The sequence below is a fragment of the Chiloscyllium plagiosum genome, unplaced genomic scaffold, assembly GCF_037043375.1.
Source record: "Chiloscyllium plagiosum isolate Xiang-an unplaced genomic scaffold, Cpla_swu_hap1 HiC_scaffold_53X, whole genome shotgun sequence".
Lineage (NCBI taxonomy): Eukaryota > Metazoa > Chordata > Chondrichthyes > Orectolobiformes > Hemiscylliidae > Chiloscyllium > Chiloscyllium plagiosum.
This window is the reverse complement of record NW_028270191.1, coordinates 14,517,569-14,538,756: the sequence shown is the minus strand read 5'-3', so window position 1 is coordinate 14,538,756 and position 21,188 is coordinate 14,517,569. Positions and strand designations below refer to the sequence as shown.

Here is a 21,188-nt window from a genome sequence, read left to right as displayed (position 1 = left end):
AGTGTAACCTTTTTCATTGTCTTCTGCATTTGTCAGAAACAGTCTTTTTCAGATAATGAAATTGTGTAGCACACAACAGACACTACAACCAGACAGGTGCCAGACAGAACTATATTTAAATACACTCCAGATCTAAGCACCTGAAGAGAGCCATTGGAGTGCTTCTCGTCTATTCTATATCAATCTTGGTACAGGATTCATTATATCAATGTTGTAGGGTCTTTGAGATCCCCAGTAGTATCATTACCCAGTGTTACAGATAGCAGCCCTTGGCACAGAGCAACTGTCTTGGGCCTGTGAACTGTGATAGGAATTTAGAGTTCCGTAACACACAAGAATTATGACAGCTTCCTCTATAATAACTACTGAAATGGTGTGCTTGGCATTACACACCAGCTTCAGATTAAATAAATTACATGTTTTCATATTGGAAAAATTATGTTCTGCAGGACACACATGGTGGCACAAGTTCCTGTAATGACCATCCAGTCCTTAAGAAATTCAAGAAGTCAGTAAAATTGTCCTATGCATTGTGCCAGGACCAGTAGGTGTGAGGTAACTGGGTAACTTGTACAAATAAGACGTCTATAACCTGCATTATGCACTGGTATAAAGCCAATTGGTTCATATGATATGTCACCAATGCTCCCTTGGGGAAAAAAAACCCTGAAGAATACAAATGCAACATTTCTTTTCATGGTCATTGACAATGTGCTTTTTATTTACTCGGGGGATATAGGCATCGCTGGCTGGCCAGCACTTTTTTTTTTAAACTGCCCGTCCCTAGCTGCCATTGAGAAGGTGGTGGTGATGAGCTGCCTTCTTGAACCGCTGCAGTCTGAATACTGTAAGGTGACCTACAATCCTGTTAGGGAGAGAATTCCAGGACTCTGACCCAGTGAGACTGAAGGAACAGTGATATATTTCCAAGTCAGGATGGAGAGTAGCTTGGAGGGGAACTTGCAGGGGGCAATGTTCCCATGTATCTGCTGCCCTTGTCCTTCAAAATGGTCATCTGTTTAGAAGGTTCTGTTTAAAGGATCTTTGGTGAATTTTTGCAGGCTGCTTTGTCCTGGATGCTGTCCAAGTTTTAAAAGAATTAATTTATTTATTCATTTGTGGGATGTGGGCATTGCTGGCTGGCCAGCATTTATTGCCTGTCCCTAGTTGCCCTTGAGAAGGTGGTGGTGAGCTGCCTTCTTGAACCACTGCAGTGGGTTGACCCACAATGCCCTTCGGGAGGCAATTCCAGGATTTGGACCCAGTGACAATGAAGAAATAGCGATATATTTCCACATCAGGGTGGTGAGGGGCTCGGAGGGGAACTTGAAGGTGGTGTTCCCATATATCTGCTGCCCTGGTTCTTCCAGATGGAAGTGGTCATGGGTTTGGAAGGTGCTGTCTGAGGATCTTTGGTGAATTTCTGTAGTGCACCTTGTAGATAGTACACACTGCTGCAACTGGGCATCGGTGGTGAAGCGAGTGGATACTTGTGGATGTGGTGCCAATCAAGCAGGCTACTTTGTCCTGGATGGTATCAAACTTCTTGAGTGTTGTTGGAGCTGCACTCATCCAGGCAAGTGGGGAATATTCAATCACTCTCCTGACTTGTGCCTTGTAGATGGTGGACTGTTTCTGGTCAATGGTAACCCCCAAGGATGTCTATAGTGGGAGTTTCAGTGATGGTACCACCATAGAATGTCAAGGGGCAGTGGTTAGATTGTCTCTTGTTGGAGATGGTCATTGCCTGGCATTTGTATAGTGCAAATGTTACTTTCCACTTGTCAGCTCAAGCCAGCATATTGTCCAGATCTTGTTTCGTTTAAACATGGGCTGCTTCAGTATCTGAGGAGTTGCGAAGGGTGCTGAACATTGTGTGATTAAGACTGCTTCAGGTCAATGTGGTTTCCAGGAATAAGTTGCTGGCAAAACCAATTGCCTTTCATGAAAAACACAGCCTCTCAAAGTATTGGCTACTCATCAGGTCGAGATCGGAGCACCTAGTTTTAATAGGCACAATGGCATAATGATCGCAGGTGAGAGTCTGGTAGTCCTGAGTTCACCAAGCTGATCTGATCATACTTTTTTTTCTTTATTAGAGAAGAGGAATGTCACAGCAAAATGGCACTGTGGCTTAGATGGAATAGGTCTTTAAAAAAAAAAAGAGATTAAATCTGTGGGGCAGTGCTCCAGGTATCTCCTCAAGGTTCACAAAGCTGCAGCAAAATAAATGAATGAATAAATGGTTCAGAGAAAGGAACAACCAAAAAATAGTGCTTTTTATGTATCTCTGTCGGCCCACTGACAATGAACAACCTGCAGTGATTCTTAGATACTCATTGTTTCGTGAAGACAGAGGACAGCTAGTTAGAAGAGAAATGCAGCATTATATGTTGTATACTGACTTGAACACAATTAGCTTGCTGAAAGAAGATCTACTTGCAGGCACTGCACGATGCAAAAATCAGTAGGGAGTGTTAAGAAAATTCTACCGGACCTCAGGGATCCAAAGAATAGCCTCTCTATCCCTTTCCTCAGCTATCTCCTCCAAATTAGCTACAAAAATGGGAAAAATTCTCACCTTTTGAGATGCACTACAAATCTGTTTTCCCATTTGCCTGTCTTGTCAAGCTGCAGGAAGCCATTAAAAACGTGTCGGCACCAGTTAATATCCACAAATAGGTCAGCTAGCACATCACAGGTATTCATGATCATTGGCAAGTATTATTCAGCTGACTGTGGAGACCACAATGGGGAATCAACTCATTTTATATTGATGTATGGAAATGCAGTTCTTCCTATTTCTGCTCAGGATTCTACGCTCATGTGTGGTGGAATGCTTTCAGTGAAGCTCTCAATGTTAGAAAGGGGGTGTATATATATATATTCTAACATTAATTTAGAAGTATATTGCTCTCTACCTTCAAGAATCTTGCCTTTACTTTGATGTGCCTTTTTTCTTTCTCTGTTTCCTAAATGTTAAAGTAAATCAACAAACCAAATTTACAAACAATAATAAAAAGTATTAAAAAATGGTTTGTCGTGTAAACTATAAATAAAAGTAGCTGTCTATGGTGATTGAGGGCAACAAAAAAAATGGTTCATGTCTTCCTGTAGAAGCAAGGAGATATTTAGCAGAATTTTCCCCTCACTTTTAATTGGTTAAATTGGTGAAAAGTGACACAGAGTATACATGTTTGTGGATAGAGTGGTCTGAATTAAAAGCACTCTTATTCCATGGATGTCAATCTGTTAAGATGACTTTTTTTTAAAAAGCTGGGGGTTAGAAGAGGAAGATGAGTGTTTAGAACGACTATGGCAATAACTCATACACAAAACCTGAGAAGGTAGCTGGAGTATTTAAAAAAACAACAAAAAAAGGGGTCATTGAAGAGAAGTCCCAATGTGTACTTTAAAAGACTTCTTGGAACTCACAGCGCTACCATTCTCCTCCATTCCGAGAAACATCATTTGAGGGTCCGGTGTGACCATAGGGCTGGCTGCTCTCTCAGGAGAGTGAGACAACTGGTGGCAAGGGTCACCACACCTCAGGCATTGGGGGAGGGGGTTGAGAAAGAGAGTCCTTCATGGTAACTTCAGATGGTGCAGGACTTGAACCCACAGTGTGCCAACTCAAGTATTGATCTCCTGACAAGGACTCGTCTACTAAGGTTAGAAACAGGAGAGGAGAGGTCACACTACTGGGAGTTTTATTTAAAAAAAAATATAGGCCTCTGCAAAGTGCCAGGGATGTGGAGGAGAGGATCGGCAAAACAATTCTGGATAGGAGTGAAAGGAAAAGGGTGGTCATTATGGGGGACTTTAACTTCCCCAACATTTATAGCATTTCCAGTCACTCTAGTATAATCAGATGGATCAGTTTTTGTTCAATGAGTGCAGGAGGGTTTCCCGGCACAGTATGTTGAAGGGCCAACAAGAGAGGAGGCCCCACTGGATCTGGTACTTGGTAATGAACCAGGTCAGATGTTTGATTTAGTGGCAGCTGAGTACTTTGGAGAGCGTGACCATAATTTGATTACAATTAGTTTAGCGATGGAAAGGAAATTGGTACATGCCACAGGGCAAGAGTTATAGATGGGGGAAGGGCAATTATAATGTGATTAGGCAACACTGAGAAGGCATAGAACGGGGTAGCAAAATGCAGGGGATGGGGACAATCAAAACGTGGGGCTGGTTTCACGAATAGATATTGTATGTCCCTGTCAGGCAGGCAGGAAGTGATAAGGTAAGGGAACCATGGTTCACTAAAGAAATTCTCTCTCTTGTTAAATGGAAGAGGGAGGCTTATGTGACATTTGAGAAGAGATGGTTCAGATGAGGTGATGGAGAGTTACAGATTAGCTCAGAAAGATTTAAAGAGACAGTTAAGAAGAGCAAGGAGGCAACATGAGCAGTCTTTAGCAAGTAGAATAAAGGAGAACCCTAACGCTTTCTATAGGTATGTGAGGAATAAAAGGATGACTAGGGTAGGAATAGGGCGTGTCAAAGACAGAAGTGGGAAGTTGTGTATGCACCCTGTGAAGATCAGAGAGGTGCTAAACGAATATTTCTCATCTGTTTTCACTCAGAAAAGGAGAATATTGTAGAGGAGAAGAATGAGATACAGGCTATTAGACTGAAAAGGATTGAGGTTAGTAAGGACGAGGTGTTATCAATTCTAGAAGGTGTGAAAGTAGGTACGTCCCCTGGGCCGGATGGGATTTATCCGAGGATTCTCTGGGAAGCTAGGGAGGAGATGGCAGAGCCTTTGTCCTTGATCTTTGAGTCGTCATTGTCTACAGGTATAGTACCAGAGGACTGAAGGATTGCAAATGTTGTGCCCTTGTTCAAAGAGGGCAGTGGAGAGATGACCCAGGTAATTATAGACCAGTGAGCCTTATATCTGTTGTAGGAAAAGTTCTGGAAAGGATTATAAGAGATAGGATTTATCATCTAGCAAGGAACAATTTGATTAGAGATAGTAAACATGGTTTCATCAAGCGCAGATTGTGTCTCACAAACCTCACTGAGTTTTTTGAGAATGTGACCAAGCATGTAGATGAGGGTAGGGCAGTTGACGTCGTATACATGGACTTCAATAAAGCCTTTGATAAGGCTCCACATGGTAGGCTTTTAGAGAAAATGCCGAGGCATGGGATTGAAAGTGATTTAGCAGTTTGGATTAGAAACTGGCTTTCTGTAAGAAGGCTGCAAGTGGTGGTTGATGTTCAGCCTGGAGTCCAGTTACTAGTGGTGTGCCATAAGGATCTGTTTTGGGACCACTGTTGTTTGTCATTTTTATAAACGACTTGGACGCAGTTATAGGTGGATGGGTTAGTAAGTTTGCAGATGACACTAAAGTCGGTGGAATGGTGGAAAATGTGGAAGAATGTTGCAGGGTGACTTGGAATAACTGCATAATTGGGCTGAGAGGTGGCAAATGAAGTTCAATGCAGATAAATGAGAGGTGATTCACTTTGGAAAGAATAACACGACGGCAGAATACTGGGTCAATGGAAAGATCCTTGGTAGTGTGGATGTGCAGATCTTGGTGTCCCTGTACATAGATCCTTGAAAGTTGCCACCCAGGTTGATAGTGCTGTTAAGAAGACATACAGTGTGTTAGGTTTTATTAGTAGAGGATTGAGTTCCGGAGCCGTAATGTCATGCTGCAACTGTACAAAACGCTAGTGCGGCCGCACTTGGAATATTGTGTGCAGATCTGGTCGTCCCATTACAGGAAGGATGTGGAAGCATTGGAACAGGTGCAGAGGAGATTTACCAGGATGTTGCCTGGTCTGGAGGGAAGGTCTTATGAGGAAAGGCTGAGGGACTTGGGTCTGTTCTCATTGGAGAGAAGGAGGCTAAGAGGGGATTTAATACAGACATACAAGATGGTCAGAGGATTAGATAGGGTGGACAGTGAGAGTCTTTTTCAGAAGATGACGACGTTGACTTGTACGAGGGGGCATAGCTGCAAACTGAGGGGTGATAGATTTAAGACAGGTGTTAGAGGTAGGTTCTTCACTCAAGAGTGGTAAGGGCGTGGAATGCCCTGCCTGCCAATGTAGTTAACTCAGCCACATTAGGGGCATTTAAACAGTCCTTGGCTAAGCACGTGAATGATGATGGGACAGTGTGGGGGATGGGCTTAGAGTCACAGGTTGGCGCACTGCATTGTTCTATGTTCTAAAGCTCCTGAAAGAGAGTTCTTCTTGGCGCTACCTGAAGAAACGGTGTCTGCAAAAAAAATGACCCAGTGACAACTGCTTGTGTTTAGTGACATCAGTTAATATTTGCCAGGATGGGCAAAACCCATCTCTTTTTCCAACCCCTCCCCACCCGTTCAGAAACAAACAATTATTCACCAAAGTGATCTGATAAAGTTAATCCTAGAGAAAATGTCTTCCATTACTGGGGGTGTGTGTATTATTTAGAAGGCTTAACATTTATATCTTCATATTTAAAACGGTGTTAATGTGATTTTGCATTATCAAAGAAATAATTTGTTCTTTATTGAACAAACCTGGTTGATAGATAGAGTCACAGATGTACAGCATGGAAATAGACCCTTCAGTCCAAACCGTCCATGCCGACCAGATATCCCAACCCAATCTAGTCCCACCTACCAACACCCGGCCCATATCCCTCCAAACCCTTCCTATTCATTTACCCATCCAAATGCCTTTTAAATGTTGCAATTGTACCAGCCTCCACCACTTCCTCTGGCAGCTCATTCCATACACGTACCACCCTCTGTGTGAACAAGTTGCCCCTCAGGTCTCTTTTATATCTTTCCCCTCTCACCCTAAACCTATGCCCTCTAGTTCTGGACTCCCCCATCCCAGGGAAAAGACTTTGCCTATTTACCCTATCCATGCCCCTCATCATTTTGTAAACCTCTATAAAGTCACCCCTCAGCCTCCGATGCTCCAGGGAAAACAGCCCCAGCCTGTTCAGCCTCTCCCTATAACTCAAATCCTCCAACCCTGGCAACATCCTTGAAAGGGTTCAGAAAAGATTTACAAGTTTCACGACATCTTTCCGATAGGAAGGAGACCAGAATTGCACGCAATATTCCAACAGTGGCCTAACCAATGTCCTGTACAGCCGCAACATGACCTCCCAACTCCTGTACTCAGTACTCTGACCAATAAAGGAAAGCATACCAAACACCTTCTTCACTATCCTATCTACCTGCGACTCCACTTTCAATGAGCTATGAACCTGCACTCCAAGGTCTCTTTGTTCAGCAACACTCCTGAGGACCTTACCATTCAGTGTATACATCCTGCTAAGATTTGCTTTCCCAAAATGCAGCACCCTCGCATTTATCGGAATTAAACTCCATCTGCCACTTCTCAGCCCATTGGCCCATCTGGTTAAGGTCCTGTTGTAATCTGAGGTAACCCTCTTCGCGGTCCACGACATCTCCGATTTTGGTGTCATTTACAAACTTACTAACTGTACCTCTTATGCTCACAGCCAAATCGTTTATATAAATGACAAAAAGAAGTGGACCCAGAACCGATCCTTGTAGCACTCCACTGGTCACAGGCCTCCAGTCTGAAAAACAACCCACCACCACCACCCTCTGTCTTCTACCTTTGAGCCAGTTCTGTATCCAAATGGCTAGTTCTCCCTGTATTCCTCTTTTTCTTTTACTCCCAATATAGATATAGATATTATCTTATTATCAATTAGGTTTATGTTGTGATTAGTGGAGGGTGAGACTAGAGGATGACAGTACATTCTTTCAATCTGGGTCAAAGCGGTTCAGAAACTAATTACAATCCAGAAAAGGACACATCCTAGCTCTAACACACATTGTGACAAATGCATAATATACAAAATACACAGCGAGGATAAAGTAAGTGCTTATCATTTAAGACTGTGGGAAAAATTCACCTTGGGTGGTAGCACAAAATTAATTGTCCACCCCTTATAAGCAGTGCCTGATACCCAGTTTATTTGGCCACAAAAGGGACCCGAATATCCAATACTGCACGTAATAGGCAGCTGATCTAATGTCTCATTTTATGCCATCCACTACTCGAGATAAATTTCTATTCTCCAGAATTGTCTTTTTCTTCAAGCAAATAGGTATAATCAGCAACATCTGAAAACACTAGGATTAAAATATTTGATCTTGTAAACTTCAAGAACTGAGCAAGGAGTGGCGCAATGGGTTAGCAGTACTTTCCTTTCAGATTTCTCCCCTTAACTGAAGGGATAATGATCTCTCAAGACTTTTATGCAAGATGATTTTGAAGAAACATCAACTACTTTGCTCATAGCCACTGGCTCACAGTTCAGGTGTTAGTGACAGCTGGTTTAAAAGAAATGGTTATAAATGATTCAGTACTGAGTGCTTGAGAGATTAAGACAATATTAACTATATGTGGCCTGATTGTATTTGGAGGAGACCCTCGGGCCTAGAAATGAGTCCGGGTTGTTTGCAATCAGAGCGTAGCTGAAATGAGAGGTCAGAGGATGGAAAGAAATCAGTGTTTGGGTTTCATCAATACATTTAAGAATGGCCAACAGTCATCACAGGCAACTTGTCGAAGCAAAGACATAAATGGTGAGCCACTTGCTTCATCTACATGTTCTGGGAGAGATGATCAGTGATTTTTTTTCGATGCAAGGTGAAGAAATAGAGTTTCCTCTCTTGGTTTTATTTGAATTCATAGTTATATAAAAAAAAACCATAGGGGAAAAAAAAATCTTGCCTGCTGCTGGCAACCATCGAAGAATTGCAATACCTGCCCTCACTACCAACAGGTTTACTAATGGAAGCCATCAACAGGATTCAACTCAAATGATAAATTAAGGGGTGTAATGCTAGATTTTAGGCATGATCCTGTGTATATTGCGTTCCAATTTCAACTCAAAGAGCCAAAAATTGGAAAAAATACTATTGCCTGACCTACGTGACTGAACTTAATTAACACAAAAAAGTTAAACTGCAACAATATCCATTAGCACAGTCCCAGAAAATCAATGTAAAGGGAAAGACCCACAGCTACACAAAGGCATTGAAACATCCAAGCTATATATAACTTAATGTCATAAATGTACTTTCCAAATGATTAAATATGAAATCCTGCAATCACTCACATCATGTTTACTTTTTTGCGTTTCAAACATTTCATTCAGCTGCATAATTTCTTGTTCCAATGTTGAAATCTGTGCATCTTTTTCCCTCAGCCTAAGGAAAAGAGAATAGTTTATCACAGTGCAGGAATCAAATTTATATTTTGTATTTTAGTATGCTAAGGGGAAAGACATGGTTTTAAATTAGACTTGGCTTTGCGGGCTGTGATATGAGGGAATCTGGACAGCGATTTGTATGCATTTTATTTTTTAAAACATGCGATTTTACAACCTTTGCAATGAAGAAATAGGGGTTACAAGTTTAATTGCCATTTAAAATAAAAAAAATTAATGACTGCTGATGCCTAGTGATAGAGATCCAGGGACAGAGAAAATCTAGGAGAGAGAGTGGACATTACAAGGAAAGAGTGCTGAAAGTTAGGGAACTCTGCCCTTAAAGTAAGAGTTTAGCTTGCAGTTTGTTTCTGGTGTCTCAGAGAGATACCAGCTGAAGGAAAAGGCATTTAATGAAATGTGCAAAAATTTGCCAGAAAGAAAACAGATATGGCTATGCCAGCCTGCGCTAGAAACCTTTCATAGAATCTCTATGGTGTGGACCCTCCAAACAGTAACCCACCTAGACCAATTCCCCTACCCTATTATCCTATATTTACCCCTGACCAGTGCACCTTTGGGCAATTTAGTTTGGCCAATTCATCTAACCTTTGGATTGTGGGAAGAAATGGTGGCTTAAATGGTTAGCACTGCTGCCTCACAGTGCCAGGGACCCGGGTTGAATTCCCGCATCAGACAACTGTCTGTGTGGAGTTTGCACATTTTCCCAGTGTCTGTGTGGGTTTCCTCCCACAGTCCAAATATGTGCAGGTCAGATAAATTGGCCATGCTACATTGCCCGTAGTGTTAGGTGTAGGGGAATGGGTCTGGGGTGGGTTACTCTTCAGAGGGTTGGTGTGGACTTGTTGGGCCGAAGGGCCTGTTTCCACACCGTAGGGAGTCTAACCTAATCTAAACCCACACAGACACTGGAAGAATGTGCGAACTCCACACAGACAGACAGTCGCCAGAGACTGGAATCGAATCCAGGTCTCTGGTGCTGAGAGGCAGCAGTGGTAACCACTGAATCACCAAGCAGTGTTTGGTGTGGAGGCAGTGGTAAATATTCACTGAATGTTTGGTGTTTGGAAGGATATTCCTGTGATAAAATTATTGTTGAGTGAATTTCAGAAATTTAATGAAATCTTTCCAACTTTTTTGTCTAATATAATATACTTCACGTTTTTCTTTTTTAATAGAAATTTTTATTTTGTTAAATGTACACTGGCAGACTCCTGTAAAATGTGTTTATAAATTGAAACCCACATTTAAAACAAAGTTAAAGTCTATCATGCCAGGTTGCAGAGTGGTCCGACTTGTCCAGTATTGACATCAGTTGGAATTGAAAGTGTGTATAACCTTTCAAATTTGAATGCAATTTATCATACAAAACCAAAACATGATTGTCTTATCTCAGACTCTAATAACTCAATAATATAAAAAAAAGAACTGCAGATACTGGAGATCCAAAACAAAATCTGTGTTCTGATGAAGAGTCACTGCACTCAAAACATTAACTCTGCTTTCTCCCCACAAATGCTGACAGACCTGTGGAGATTTGCCAACAATTGGTGCTTTTGTTTCTCAGTAACGCAGTCCCTGGAACTCTGCACCTTCATCTCTTTTTTTCCTTTCTGCTACAATCTGTAGGTTTTTAAACACAAGCTTGGCATCACTCAATTACTTCTAGTTAATGTGTTTTATGCTCAGTCTGCTAAGGAAAAATTTATGCAGCTCTGTCCAAGTGCGGATGAGATTAAAACACATCTGCTACAATTAGAAAACTGTTTTTGCATGGCTTTGTAACGTCACTTCATTTAGTAATTGGCAAATGATCTCTATTATATTGCCATGTGCAAGGAACATAGTAGATGCATTAGCAGGATATCAGGTTGTTCAGTAGCTGATAACAGACTGCTCCTTACAATAAACTGTTGAAAAGTGAAAATTCTAGAGGTCTGCTACTGTTCTCTGAAGGTGGAAAATAAATGAGAGAAAAGAACAGGCTGAATCAAAGTATGCTGCTCTGGGAGGTCTCCCAAAAGCTGCTGCAAAGAAGGGTTGTCCTTCAAGTTATTGGGATATCCTCCAATCAGTAGTTAGAAATGCCTGGTGAAACTGGACAAGTAGTGGCAGTAGATGCAAAAAAACCCCCCAAATTATGGGACTTCCACCCCTCACTGGGAAGGAGTCTGAAACTCTGGAGTTGCTGATTGGCTGACAGTTACAAAAGCCCAACAGCAGAGTTCTGTTGTGGGTACTGCAAGAGATGCAGGCAGGCCCCTGCCAGAGGTCCCATGGATTCCAGATTCAGATAAGTCTAAGGGGTTTGGGTTTTTTGGGAAACTCAGGGGAGGGACATGGGTTTTGAAGAAAATGAGGATGGAAATGATGGTGCTGTCAGGGGAAGGAAAAAAGGTAGGGGGTGCTTTTGAAAAAAAAAATGAAAGCGAATACCACTCCTGCTCAACTGTATTATGGCACCTGGCAGTATAATACTAAATTCAGTTGAGTTTTTATGAAGCTTAAGCTCAATTGACCCTTTTTTATTTCCATATGGTGGGCGGGGGGGGGCGGTGCCAAGTGATAAGGTGATGGGCTAGCTACCCTCCCTATATAACATTCTCTCCCCCACCCAACCCAAAACACACACAGCAGAGGCACTTATTATACAGCCCATGGGCTTCTGACTAATGTCAAGAATAATTCACCACTACTTTAATGTTTGAATCATAACATTCACGTGTATACCTATATTGTTGCAGGGCACACTTAGCTGTGACAGAAACATGCTTCTCAAAGTCAAACAAAGTTATTACCATCATTGTCGAAAAGTTTTCTTCACAATTTAAATCGATGGGACGTGAGCATCACCAGCAAGACCAGCATTTATTGCTCATGGGTAATTAACCTCAAGAACGTGGGGGTGACCTGCCTTGTTGAATGACTGCAGTTATGTGGTGTACACACTCCCACAGTGCTCTTCGTTAGGGAGTTCTAGGACTTTGACAGTGAAGGAACACAATGCATTTCCAAGTCAGAGTGATGCACAACTTGGAGGGGAACCTGAAAATGGTGGCTTTCCCATGGTACTCTTGCCACTCTTGTCCTTTTGGGTAGTAAAAGTCACAGGTTTGGATGTGCTTTCAGAGACTCCTTGACGAGTAGCTGAAGTACTTTACAGATGGTACATACTTCAGTTCATGAATTCACACAAAATTGGCATATGGATTTATCACTTCAGTGAGACAGTTTCTGGTCTTTCAACATATGTATTTAACTGACACACACACAAACAGACAGACACACACTCATCAGTGACTCTCACCTATTGGTTCGTTGTGAGGATGAGTGCTCAATCGAGGCCATAGGAGGAGTGAAAAAGCAGCAAGGTCAGAAACCATCCCAAATTAAAAAAGGTAGAATTAGCTTTGAAGAGTAAGAAGGAAAACAAAAACACAGTTGCTTATTCATTGATGCACTACATTCATCTCCTGATCTGTTGTAAACCTTTCCTTACCTGCTTTCCAGCTGCTCAGTCACTTCTAATTTGGTAAGCTATAAAGGATGGAAGAAAAGAAGTGTTCACGGACAACAATAGCTTTAAGATCTTGCCATGCCCAATGGAACATCGAGGCAGATACAAAGCAGTTGCCCAAGTTAAAGTAGCCACACAAAAAAAAGGAGCTAGAAGTCTTGAAATAACAGCATTGCTGAGCATGTGCTGCTAAATGACCTTAAAAATAAACAAACCAAATACCTACATCTTCCCAAAAAAAAATTAAACAAATTCAGCTATTTAAATTTCATTCTCATCTAGGAATTAGAAACTGCTGCAAACATTCAGCTGGGTTAGTTCCCACAGACTAGTCAAATGGTTGGAAAAATGATGGCAACATGCATTACGATTACCATGGACTGATCAAGTTGGTACAAAGTGACATGGGTTGAGTGGACAACTTTAGCACAGGGCCCTACATTTTAATTAAAATCACATCGAATGTCAAACATGGAAAAACTATTTTTGAAATTAATGTTGTTTTCTTATAATACTTCATTGCTTCATTTTGAGTTGTGATTTTGCTTGATCACCGTGGGCAGCACGGTGGCACAGTGGTTAGCACTGCTGCCTCACAGCGCCAGAGACCCGGGTTCAATTCCCGCCTCAGGCGACTGACTGTGTGGAGTTTGCACGTTCTCCCCGTGTCTGCGTGGGTTTCCTCCGGGTGCTCCGGTTTCCTCCCACAGTCACAAAGATGTGCAGGGTCAGGTGAATTGGCCATACTAAATTGCCCGTAGTGTTAGATAAGGGGTAAATGTAGGGGTATGGGTGGGTTTCGCTTCGGCGGGTCGGTGTGGACTTGTTGGGCCGAAGGGCCTGTTTCCACACTGTAATCTAATCTAATCTAAAAAAAAAAAACCTTTATTCAAGCACTCAGGTGGAGAATCAAAGCTCGTCTGAATTCTAGGTGAAATACGGAAGAGGAGAGTTCCAAGGTCCACAGCCAACCACAGGTCTCCTGTAATCCGATCAATCTTCATATTTCTGACTCATTGCCCTGTTCCTCAATACGTGTGCTATTAGCTTGGAGGAAGGAAAGTTACTGCATCAAAGTTGCAGAACACTATATTTTCAGTAACTCAAATGGGGGGGAAAAAAAACACAGATCAGCCAATAACTGCATGATAGAGGAGCTGGATGGCCTAATTCAATTTCCTTTTTACCTGTACATCAGTAACAGTTATGCCATATCTAAATGATTTGCATTTTCAACTTTGTTTCCCTCTTCAGATTTTACTGTACCCTGCCTCATTCTTGGATCAACAGGACCAGAAGGTGATCCACTCAGTTCTTTCCAAAACCATTCTTGAAACCCAAGGGGTGATTGATCTACCTCAATTGACTTTATCTGTATTTTTATTTGGTGTTTCATTCTTGTTCAACAATCCAGATTGTACAAGAGAGATTAGAAACTGGTGGGCTTTGCAGATTAGAATAGTTATTAAATTGTTCTTTTGCCAGGAAGAAAAAAAGATAGCCCAAACTCCGATTGACAGTTTAAAACAAAACAGTATTTACTAATCTACCTTCAGGAATTTTGCCTTTGTTTTGAGATGTTTCTTTTCCTTTTCCTAAATAGAGACCAAAAATAGAGGAATCAAAATTACTAATCAATAACACCACTGGATTTATGGTATTTCCTTACAAAATACATATGTATTTTCATATATAGTTTCATTGGTATTCAAGTTGGGACTTAATGCTAGGGTCTGCCTAAAGGTGTTGACTTGAACGATTTCAGTTTGGTCACCACGCCCACTATTGCCAAATAGACCAAATACCTCTCAAGTATGTACACTTTGACTAACATTCCCAACCATTCCACCCGCACACACATCTTTGTAAATGGTGACAAGTGCAGTCAGTCAGTAGTGTGTTTTTAAATTTATATCAATGCCTCCAGTATTAGATTCATCTTCTCTTTCATGGACAACAATTTGAAAGCTTATTGAAGATAAGTATTTTTTGACCTTGGTTTATTATTTACAGCTGTGCTGTTGGGACATTGGTTGGGGGTGGGGAAATTTTTTTACCACCGATATATTTATGCCAATTCAGATTCAAGGGGAGGGGTTTACCCAGCCTCAATAAAAGATTCCATATATAAAAGTATGCTGCTGGGATAGGGATTTGAAAATGCGTGTAGGTGGGAGAGATTGTGGATGTAAGTTTGCTTGCTGAGCTGGAAGGTTCATTGTCAGACATTTCATTACCATACTGGGTATCATCATCAGTGAGCCTCCGGAAGAAGCACTGGTGGTATGGCCCACTTTCTATTTATGTGTTTAGGTTTCCTTGGGTTGGTGATGTCATTTCCTGTGATGGAAATGAACACAGGAAATGACATCACCACAGGAAATGACATAGCCAACCCAAGGAAACCTAAACACAAACAGAAAGCAGGCCATACCACCAGTGCTTCATCCGGAGGCTCACTGATGAGGTTGTCTACTATGGTGATGAAATGTCTGAAAGTGAACCTTCAAGCTCAGTGAGCAAACCTACATCCAGAACCTCAACAGAGCTACAAATCTTCTCAAAACTTGTGGGAGAGATTGTTAGAGCATCAACATATATTTTTCTTCTTTTTGCAGTCTTCCCTCCTTCCCCCACCAAGGAAAGGAGGTTTAAGCTAAAAAGAAAGAAAAGTAACCATTCTTGCTGACAGGAGTACTAGTTGGTACAGCACAATCCACGTGTCACAGAGATCCTTTTTCAATCTGGGTTCTGATATAATGCAATTAAGAGCAACAAAGGATTGAAACTCTTGCTCGCCTTTCCTTCTCTGCCTTACTTTTCCACCTCTTAAACATCCACTACACCACACAGTGGGGCAATCTCACAGCAGGGGTGGGGGGGGGGGGTGGTGTGGGTCACTTTGTTTTTTTTTCTCCTTTTGGCTTAAACATGGCTGTCTATAAAAAGGATCAGCCATTGAGGAACAAAACAAATACAAAAAAAAAGGGGAGAGAGACTATCCCACAGCATATATACTGTATTGGTGGTACCTTGCTGAGTCCATCATTACACAATAATTCTGATCTTCAATAAATACTATTTTCTTTCCTTTCTGTATTGAGACCTCAGACAAGTGAACCTCCAGAACTCTCAGCTTCAAGGAGCAAAACCCTTGATGCAGTTTAAACCTTTTCTTGTTACTTTTTCCAAAGCAGAAGCAATTAGACTTCAAGACTCTCAGTAAATCTCAAAGTAAAGCCAAATGGAACAACAGCAGCAACCACCTCAGGTGTCATTAACATCTCAAATGATACAAATGGTTTATTGCTCATCTGGAAATACAAGGAGACAAATTACATACCATCGCTTCATAACGTTTCTCATATTCAAGGAGCAAATCCCTAATTTCTTCACTGAGGAGAGATCTACAAGACAGAGATTTATAAAAGGTAATTATATTCAAACATCAAGCATTTTTTGAGTTTGCCAATAAAGACAGGATGACAGCTGACAAGTTGAACATGGCAATTAGGAGGTCTCAAAGTTGAAGAGTGTTTAGCACGGGGTTCTCAGCCAAGGTTGCACGTTTTTGAGTCCCAAGACTTTTCCCCGCGTTCATATTTATTTTCTTAGCTGTTTTCCTGGACAGTCAAGAAACAGCATACATAGTTTTTAAGTACTAGATCCTCTTCTTTGGAGGAAAGACCAGGCAGACCAAGAGTTTCACCTGCTCCTCTCCGTCTACCTCAATTTGACCCATTTCCTTGCAGCATCAGAAGATTATGGACAAGAAGGTTTAAAAAAAAAAAAAATGGGTAAAAGCATTGAGGAGGACAAGGTACCATTTGCATGTAGCAGCAAGTAGTGATCCTGATGAGAGCACAGAGGGAAACTTGCAGTTTGAGAAAGCAGGATGTCACAGAGATGCAAATCCTAGAATCTGCCTCCATTTCTCATGATTTCGAGTAGGATCACAAAAGAGAATTGCTCCAACGTGCTTCCTCTCCAGGAGAAGGAAGGAAGCAGCTGATTATGTCCAACTATTCCAAGTCAATCACAATGACAACAGAACCCTCATGAGCGCATAACAGATCCACCTGACGTTATTGAAATGCAAGTGCACATATTTAGATCGAAGCAAGAGGAACCAGAAAGGGTTATGACAGTGATAAAACCCCTACCTCTAGGCCAGAAGGTCCTAGTTTATGTCCCACGACCGGAGGCTGTATCATAACATAGCTGAACAGATTAATAAAAAAACGTCTTTCACATCAGAAGAGGAAACATTAATCAATGAAGACGCCACTACAACAAAGAAGACCACATTTTTTTTTTTTTACAATGAAGGGCCCTGAAGTGGGTTACATTACCACTATGCATTTTTAAAAAAGAAAACTAAAGCAGGTACCTGTATCAAATTGTAAGGAAGAGAGGAAATACTCACTGATTAACTGCCTGTAAACTTTCAGCACCATCTATAATTACAGAATGAAGATAAACAATAGTCAATAAAAGTTAATCCAAGTAGTTTTGATTATTTCTTAGAAAAGGTGCTGGATCCCTAATGTTCTGCCATTCCATGGTAGTGGAATTTCTCCATTATTTTTCTTTGCCCATCTTTCCTCATGGTTACTGTATGGAAACAAATCAAAACTTTTTAAATTCTCAGGAAGAGACACTGGCCAATATTTATTGCCGTAAACTATATGAATACGGATTTATTTAATATAACTGAGCAGCTTGTTTGGTCACAATTAGGCAAAACTAGTTAAGGGAGGAGCTTTCCCTCCCTAAAAAGGACCGTATTCTCTCTCCCCTGACAATTTGCCACCTTGACATTCATTTTTGAAACCAACTTTGTTTTCCTTCAAATTTTTGACACAGAATTCAAATTCTCAAACTGCAATGCCGCTGCAAGCAGTGTAAAACCCACACTTTCCCCCTCACCTCCATCCAAGGCCCCAAAGGATCCTTCCGGGATTGCATTTTGATTTATTCCATAAATCTTTTAAGAATGCCCTTCTAATTGACCACCACTTCAGACCCACTATAACCTTGTCCTCATCCAAAACTCTGTTACCGGAATAATATCTTATACCAGTAGCCTTACAATGGTCACTGTTCTGGTTCCTAGCCTGGCAGAAAATGTTGAAAATTCCTACCCTTGTTGCCTTCTCCCACCTGTCCCTCCTTATCTCAGTAAACCCCTTCATTCCTACTTTCCCATATTTTTGCCCACTTCCAATTCCAGTCTCTTCCAGAGCCTTGATTTTTATTGTTAACCATTCACAGATGTGCATGTACCTCGATCTTAGCCCCAGGTCTCTTAACACATGTGCACTTTCCATTCTTTTACTTTTTAAAAAAATACTGTGCACATCAGTTTCTCCCACTAAAGTCGATAACCTCACAGTTTTCCACATTATATTGCATCTGCAATGATCTTGCCCAATCATTAAGCCTGCCCAAATCCTCCTGAAAATGATTTCCACTTTCCTCACAGAAGACGTTCCAGCTTAGGTCTGTATCATCTACGAATATGGTGACAGTACGGTGCCTTTAAGAGAGATTTGGTCTGTGCGGGTTCTCTTAGTTTGGGAAACTTGGTTGATATGGATGAGTTGGACTGAAGGGTCTGTTTCACATCAATGTGGGATTACTGATAGCCCATCAGTGCTTCATCCAGAGCCAAAGGCTAACAAGTTTTGGAATGGATGCTGCAGCCTGGTCCTATCAGATAAGCAGCTGTCCCTGCATGCAAAGTATCATTACTGCAGTCATTCAACACCAGTTGCCAGTGCATCCTGCAATGTATGTACATCCTAAGTAGCCTGCAAGTGGATGAGAGTGGTGTCATGATGGTTGAAGGATTGGTAAATGTCAGATACTAATGTCAATGGATGAGGGGGTGCTGCTTGCAGATGGTGCAGATGGATCATGTCCCAGGATGCTAAGTAACACAGAGGCTAGTCAAAGCTCGTGACAAGCCAAAAGGTGCCAGGTACCTGTTATCAAGAACAAAATCGGTTACAGTTTGAGGAGAAACTTGAAAAGTTATGCATTTTATCTTTGGAGCTAAGAACCTCTTCAAGATTATGGTGGGTCACACAAGGTAGCGAGTGATCAATTATTTCCCCTGGTCAGTGAGATTGTAACGAGAGGTTATAAATTTAAGATAATCACAGAAATTACAAAGGAGGTTAGGAAATACTGCTCCAGAAGGTGATTAGAAAGTGAAATTCTCTGCCACCAACTATTGCTGAAGTAGATGTCAAATTGAATTTAAATGAGAATTAGGTCATTGCTCACAAAAAGAGAAGAGGAATAAAGAGCAAAAAAAAGAGGCATGGGTTAAAACGAGGTGGTGATGTGGTATAAAATAGCAGTGCAGACTTAAAGTGCAAAATTACCCACTTCAGATGCATCGTTACAAAATGCCATTGTTCTTTACCCAACCTCTGCATTAAATACTTAAACATGCAGCTGTTTGAAAATTATTTGAGGACTTTTCTGCCTTGCCAGGGAGACACAACAGGAAATTTCATACCTCCAGCATGCGATTTCATTTCCAGGAGAACAAAATTAACATCTCAGATTTTGGCTGCAACATAGTGTTAAAATCGTCTCTTGAAATAGCATAGTGGGCATAGAAATATTAAAAACAGAAGCGGGTATAGACCATTAAGCCCTTCAAGCCTGCTTCACCATTAAATATGATCATGACTGATCATCCAATGCAGTCCCCTGTTCCTGCTTCCTCCCCATATCCTTTGATCCCTTTCGACCCAAGAACTATCTCCAACTCCTTCTTGAAAACATTCAATGTTTTTGCCTCAAACACTTTCTGTGGCAGAGAATTCCACAGGCTCACCACTCTCTGGGTGAAGACATTTCTTCTCACCTGAATCCTAAAATGGCCTGGTTCTGGGTTCCCTGGTTATCAGGAACATCCTTCTGGCGTTTACCTTGTCTAGTCCTGTTAGAATTTTAATAGGTTTTGAGGGGATACTGTATTATTCTTCAAAACTGCAGTGAATATAGTCCTAACTAATCTAGTTTCTGCTCATGCGTCAGTCCTGCCATGCTAAGAAGAAGTCTGGTAAACCTTAGTTCCAATCCCTCCATTGCCAGAACACCCTTCCTCAGTGGCAATGGAAAGGCACAGCAGGTCAGGCAGCATCCAAAGAGCAGGAAAATCGACGTTTCAGACATTCCTGATGAAGGGCTTTTGCCCGAAACATCGATGTTCCTGCTCCTCGGATGCTGCCTGACCTGCTGTGCTTTTCCAGCACCACTCTAATCTTGACTCTAAGCTGCAGCATCTGCAGTCCTCACTTTTGCTTAGCTTGAAAATAATACATTTTTCTCAATGCTCTGCTGTTATATTCTTTAGACTACTCTAGCATTTTCCCCAATAACAGCTGTTAAAACTAACTTGCCTATATCTGGACCTGCTTTTGTCTTCTTCCCTTTATAAAGGGGTTACAGCAGCATTTTTTCCAACCGCTGGAGCTTTTGACGAATCCTGAAAGATCACCACTAGTGCATCCACTATCTATGTAGCTCCTTCTCGTAATATCCTAGGACGCAACCCATCAGATCCAGAGAATTAAACAGACTTTGGCCCCATTAGTTTCCTGAACAATTTTTCTCAATTCGTTAATGAATTTATTTCTCCTCCTCCTTTTGATTATTTAGTATTTTTTAATGCTATTCATGTCTTCAATTGTGAAGACCGATGAAAGTATTTTTCTCCCCCTCAAACTGAATGCGAAATTCACTTTTTCAGACTAGATGGACACAGGGACAAAAATCTAGTCAGAGGCATTTAAAATTACGCGAAAATCCTTCCCAAGTCATCTTCTGGTGCCAACAGTGAGCAGCGGCCTATTTGGTGGTGCACCCAACAAGTACTCAGGTTGCACATTCAAAATGAGATGATTCTTAAGCAGCCAGCAACTTTTTTTTGTTGTTCACATTTTGGTTCAGTGAGAGGTCAAATTCTTTGTGGCATATTGGCCGGATGCAGCGGATTTAAATTGCTGATGCAAACAGGAGCCACGGGCAAAATTCCCTTTCCCCATGAAATATAAAACAGCTGAACGAGGATTTCTGGCCAGATTAGCATTCAAGTTCAGTGTTCTGGAGTAATCAGCAGGCAGGAAACTCAGACCACAATGTCATCATTTTAAGACTTTATTGGAATTGAGAATGCCAACTTAAAACTGTAATGTTAGTTCCAAGGCTCTGCTCACCCAACATAGGGAGGTCCAATGTAACTACAAGCAATTGGCTCAAAACGAATAATCAGCCCTTCAAACTGCAGCTACTTAGCATCATTCTTTCAAGGAAGACAGTATTGTTACTTGCCTCTTTGACTTTACTTCAAATTCCATTTTCAGTATATCAAACTTACTGGTTTCACATCCCACATCTAAAATTGCTATATCCTCAATTC

The 21,188-nt window shown here is 41.4% G+C and overlaps 1 protein-coding gene across 8 annotated transcripts in view; it reads right to left on the bottom strand.

Annotated features, from left to right (window-relative positions):
* LOC148134647 (uncharacterized) overlaps positions 1–21,188 on the bottom strand; it is a 67,013-nt gene that overhangs the window by 13,282 nt on the left and 32,543 nt on the right. For all 8 annotated transcript variants that reach the window (XR_015755692.1, XM_087985450.1, XM_087985452.1 and 5 more), the window contains 5 exons: positions 17,175–17,205; positions 16,092–16,155; positions 14,299–14,343; positions 12,731–12,768; positions 9,121–9,211 (listed from right to left, as the gene is read on the bottom strand). Coding sequence is in view for 7 of the 8 variants with exons in the window: in XM_087985450.1 (XP_087841576.1) it covers positions 9,121–9,211; positions 12,731–12,768; positions 14,299–14,343; positions 16,092–16,155; positions 17,175–17,205 (269 nt within the window). In the remaining variant the exon portion in view is untranslated. The remainder of the gene's footprint in view (positions 1–9,120; positions 9,212–12,730; positions 12,769–14,298; positions 14,344–16,091; positions 16,156–17,174; positions 17,206–21,188) is intronic.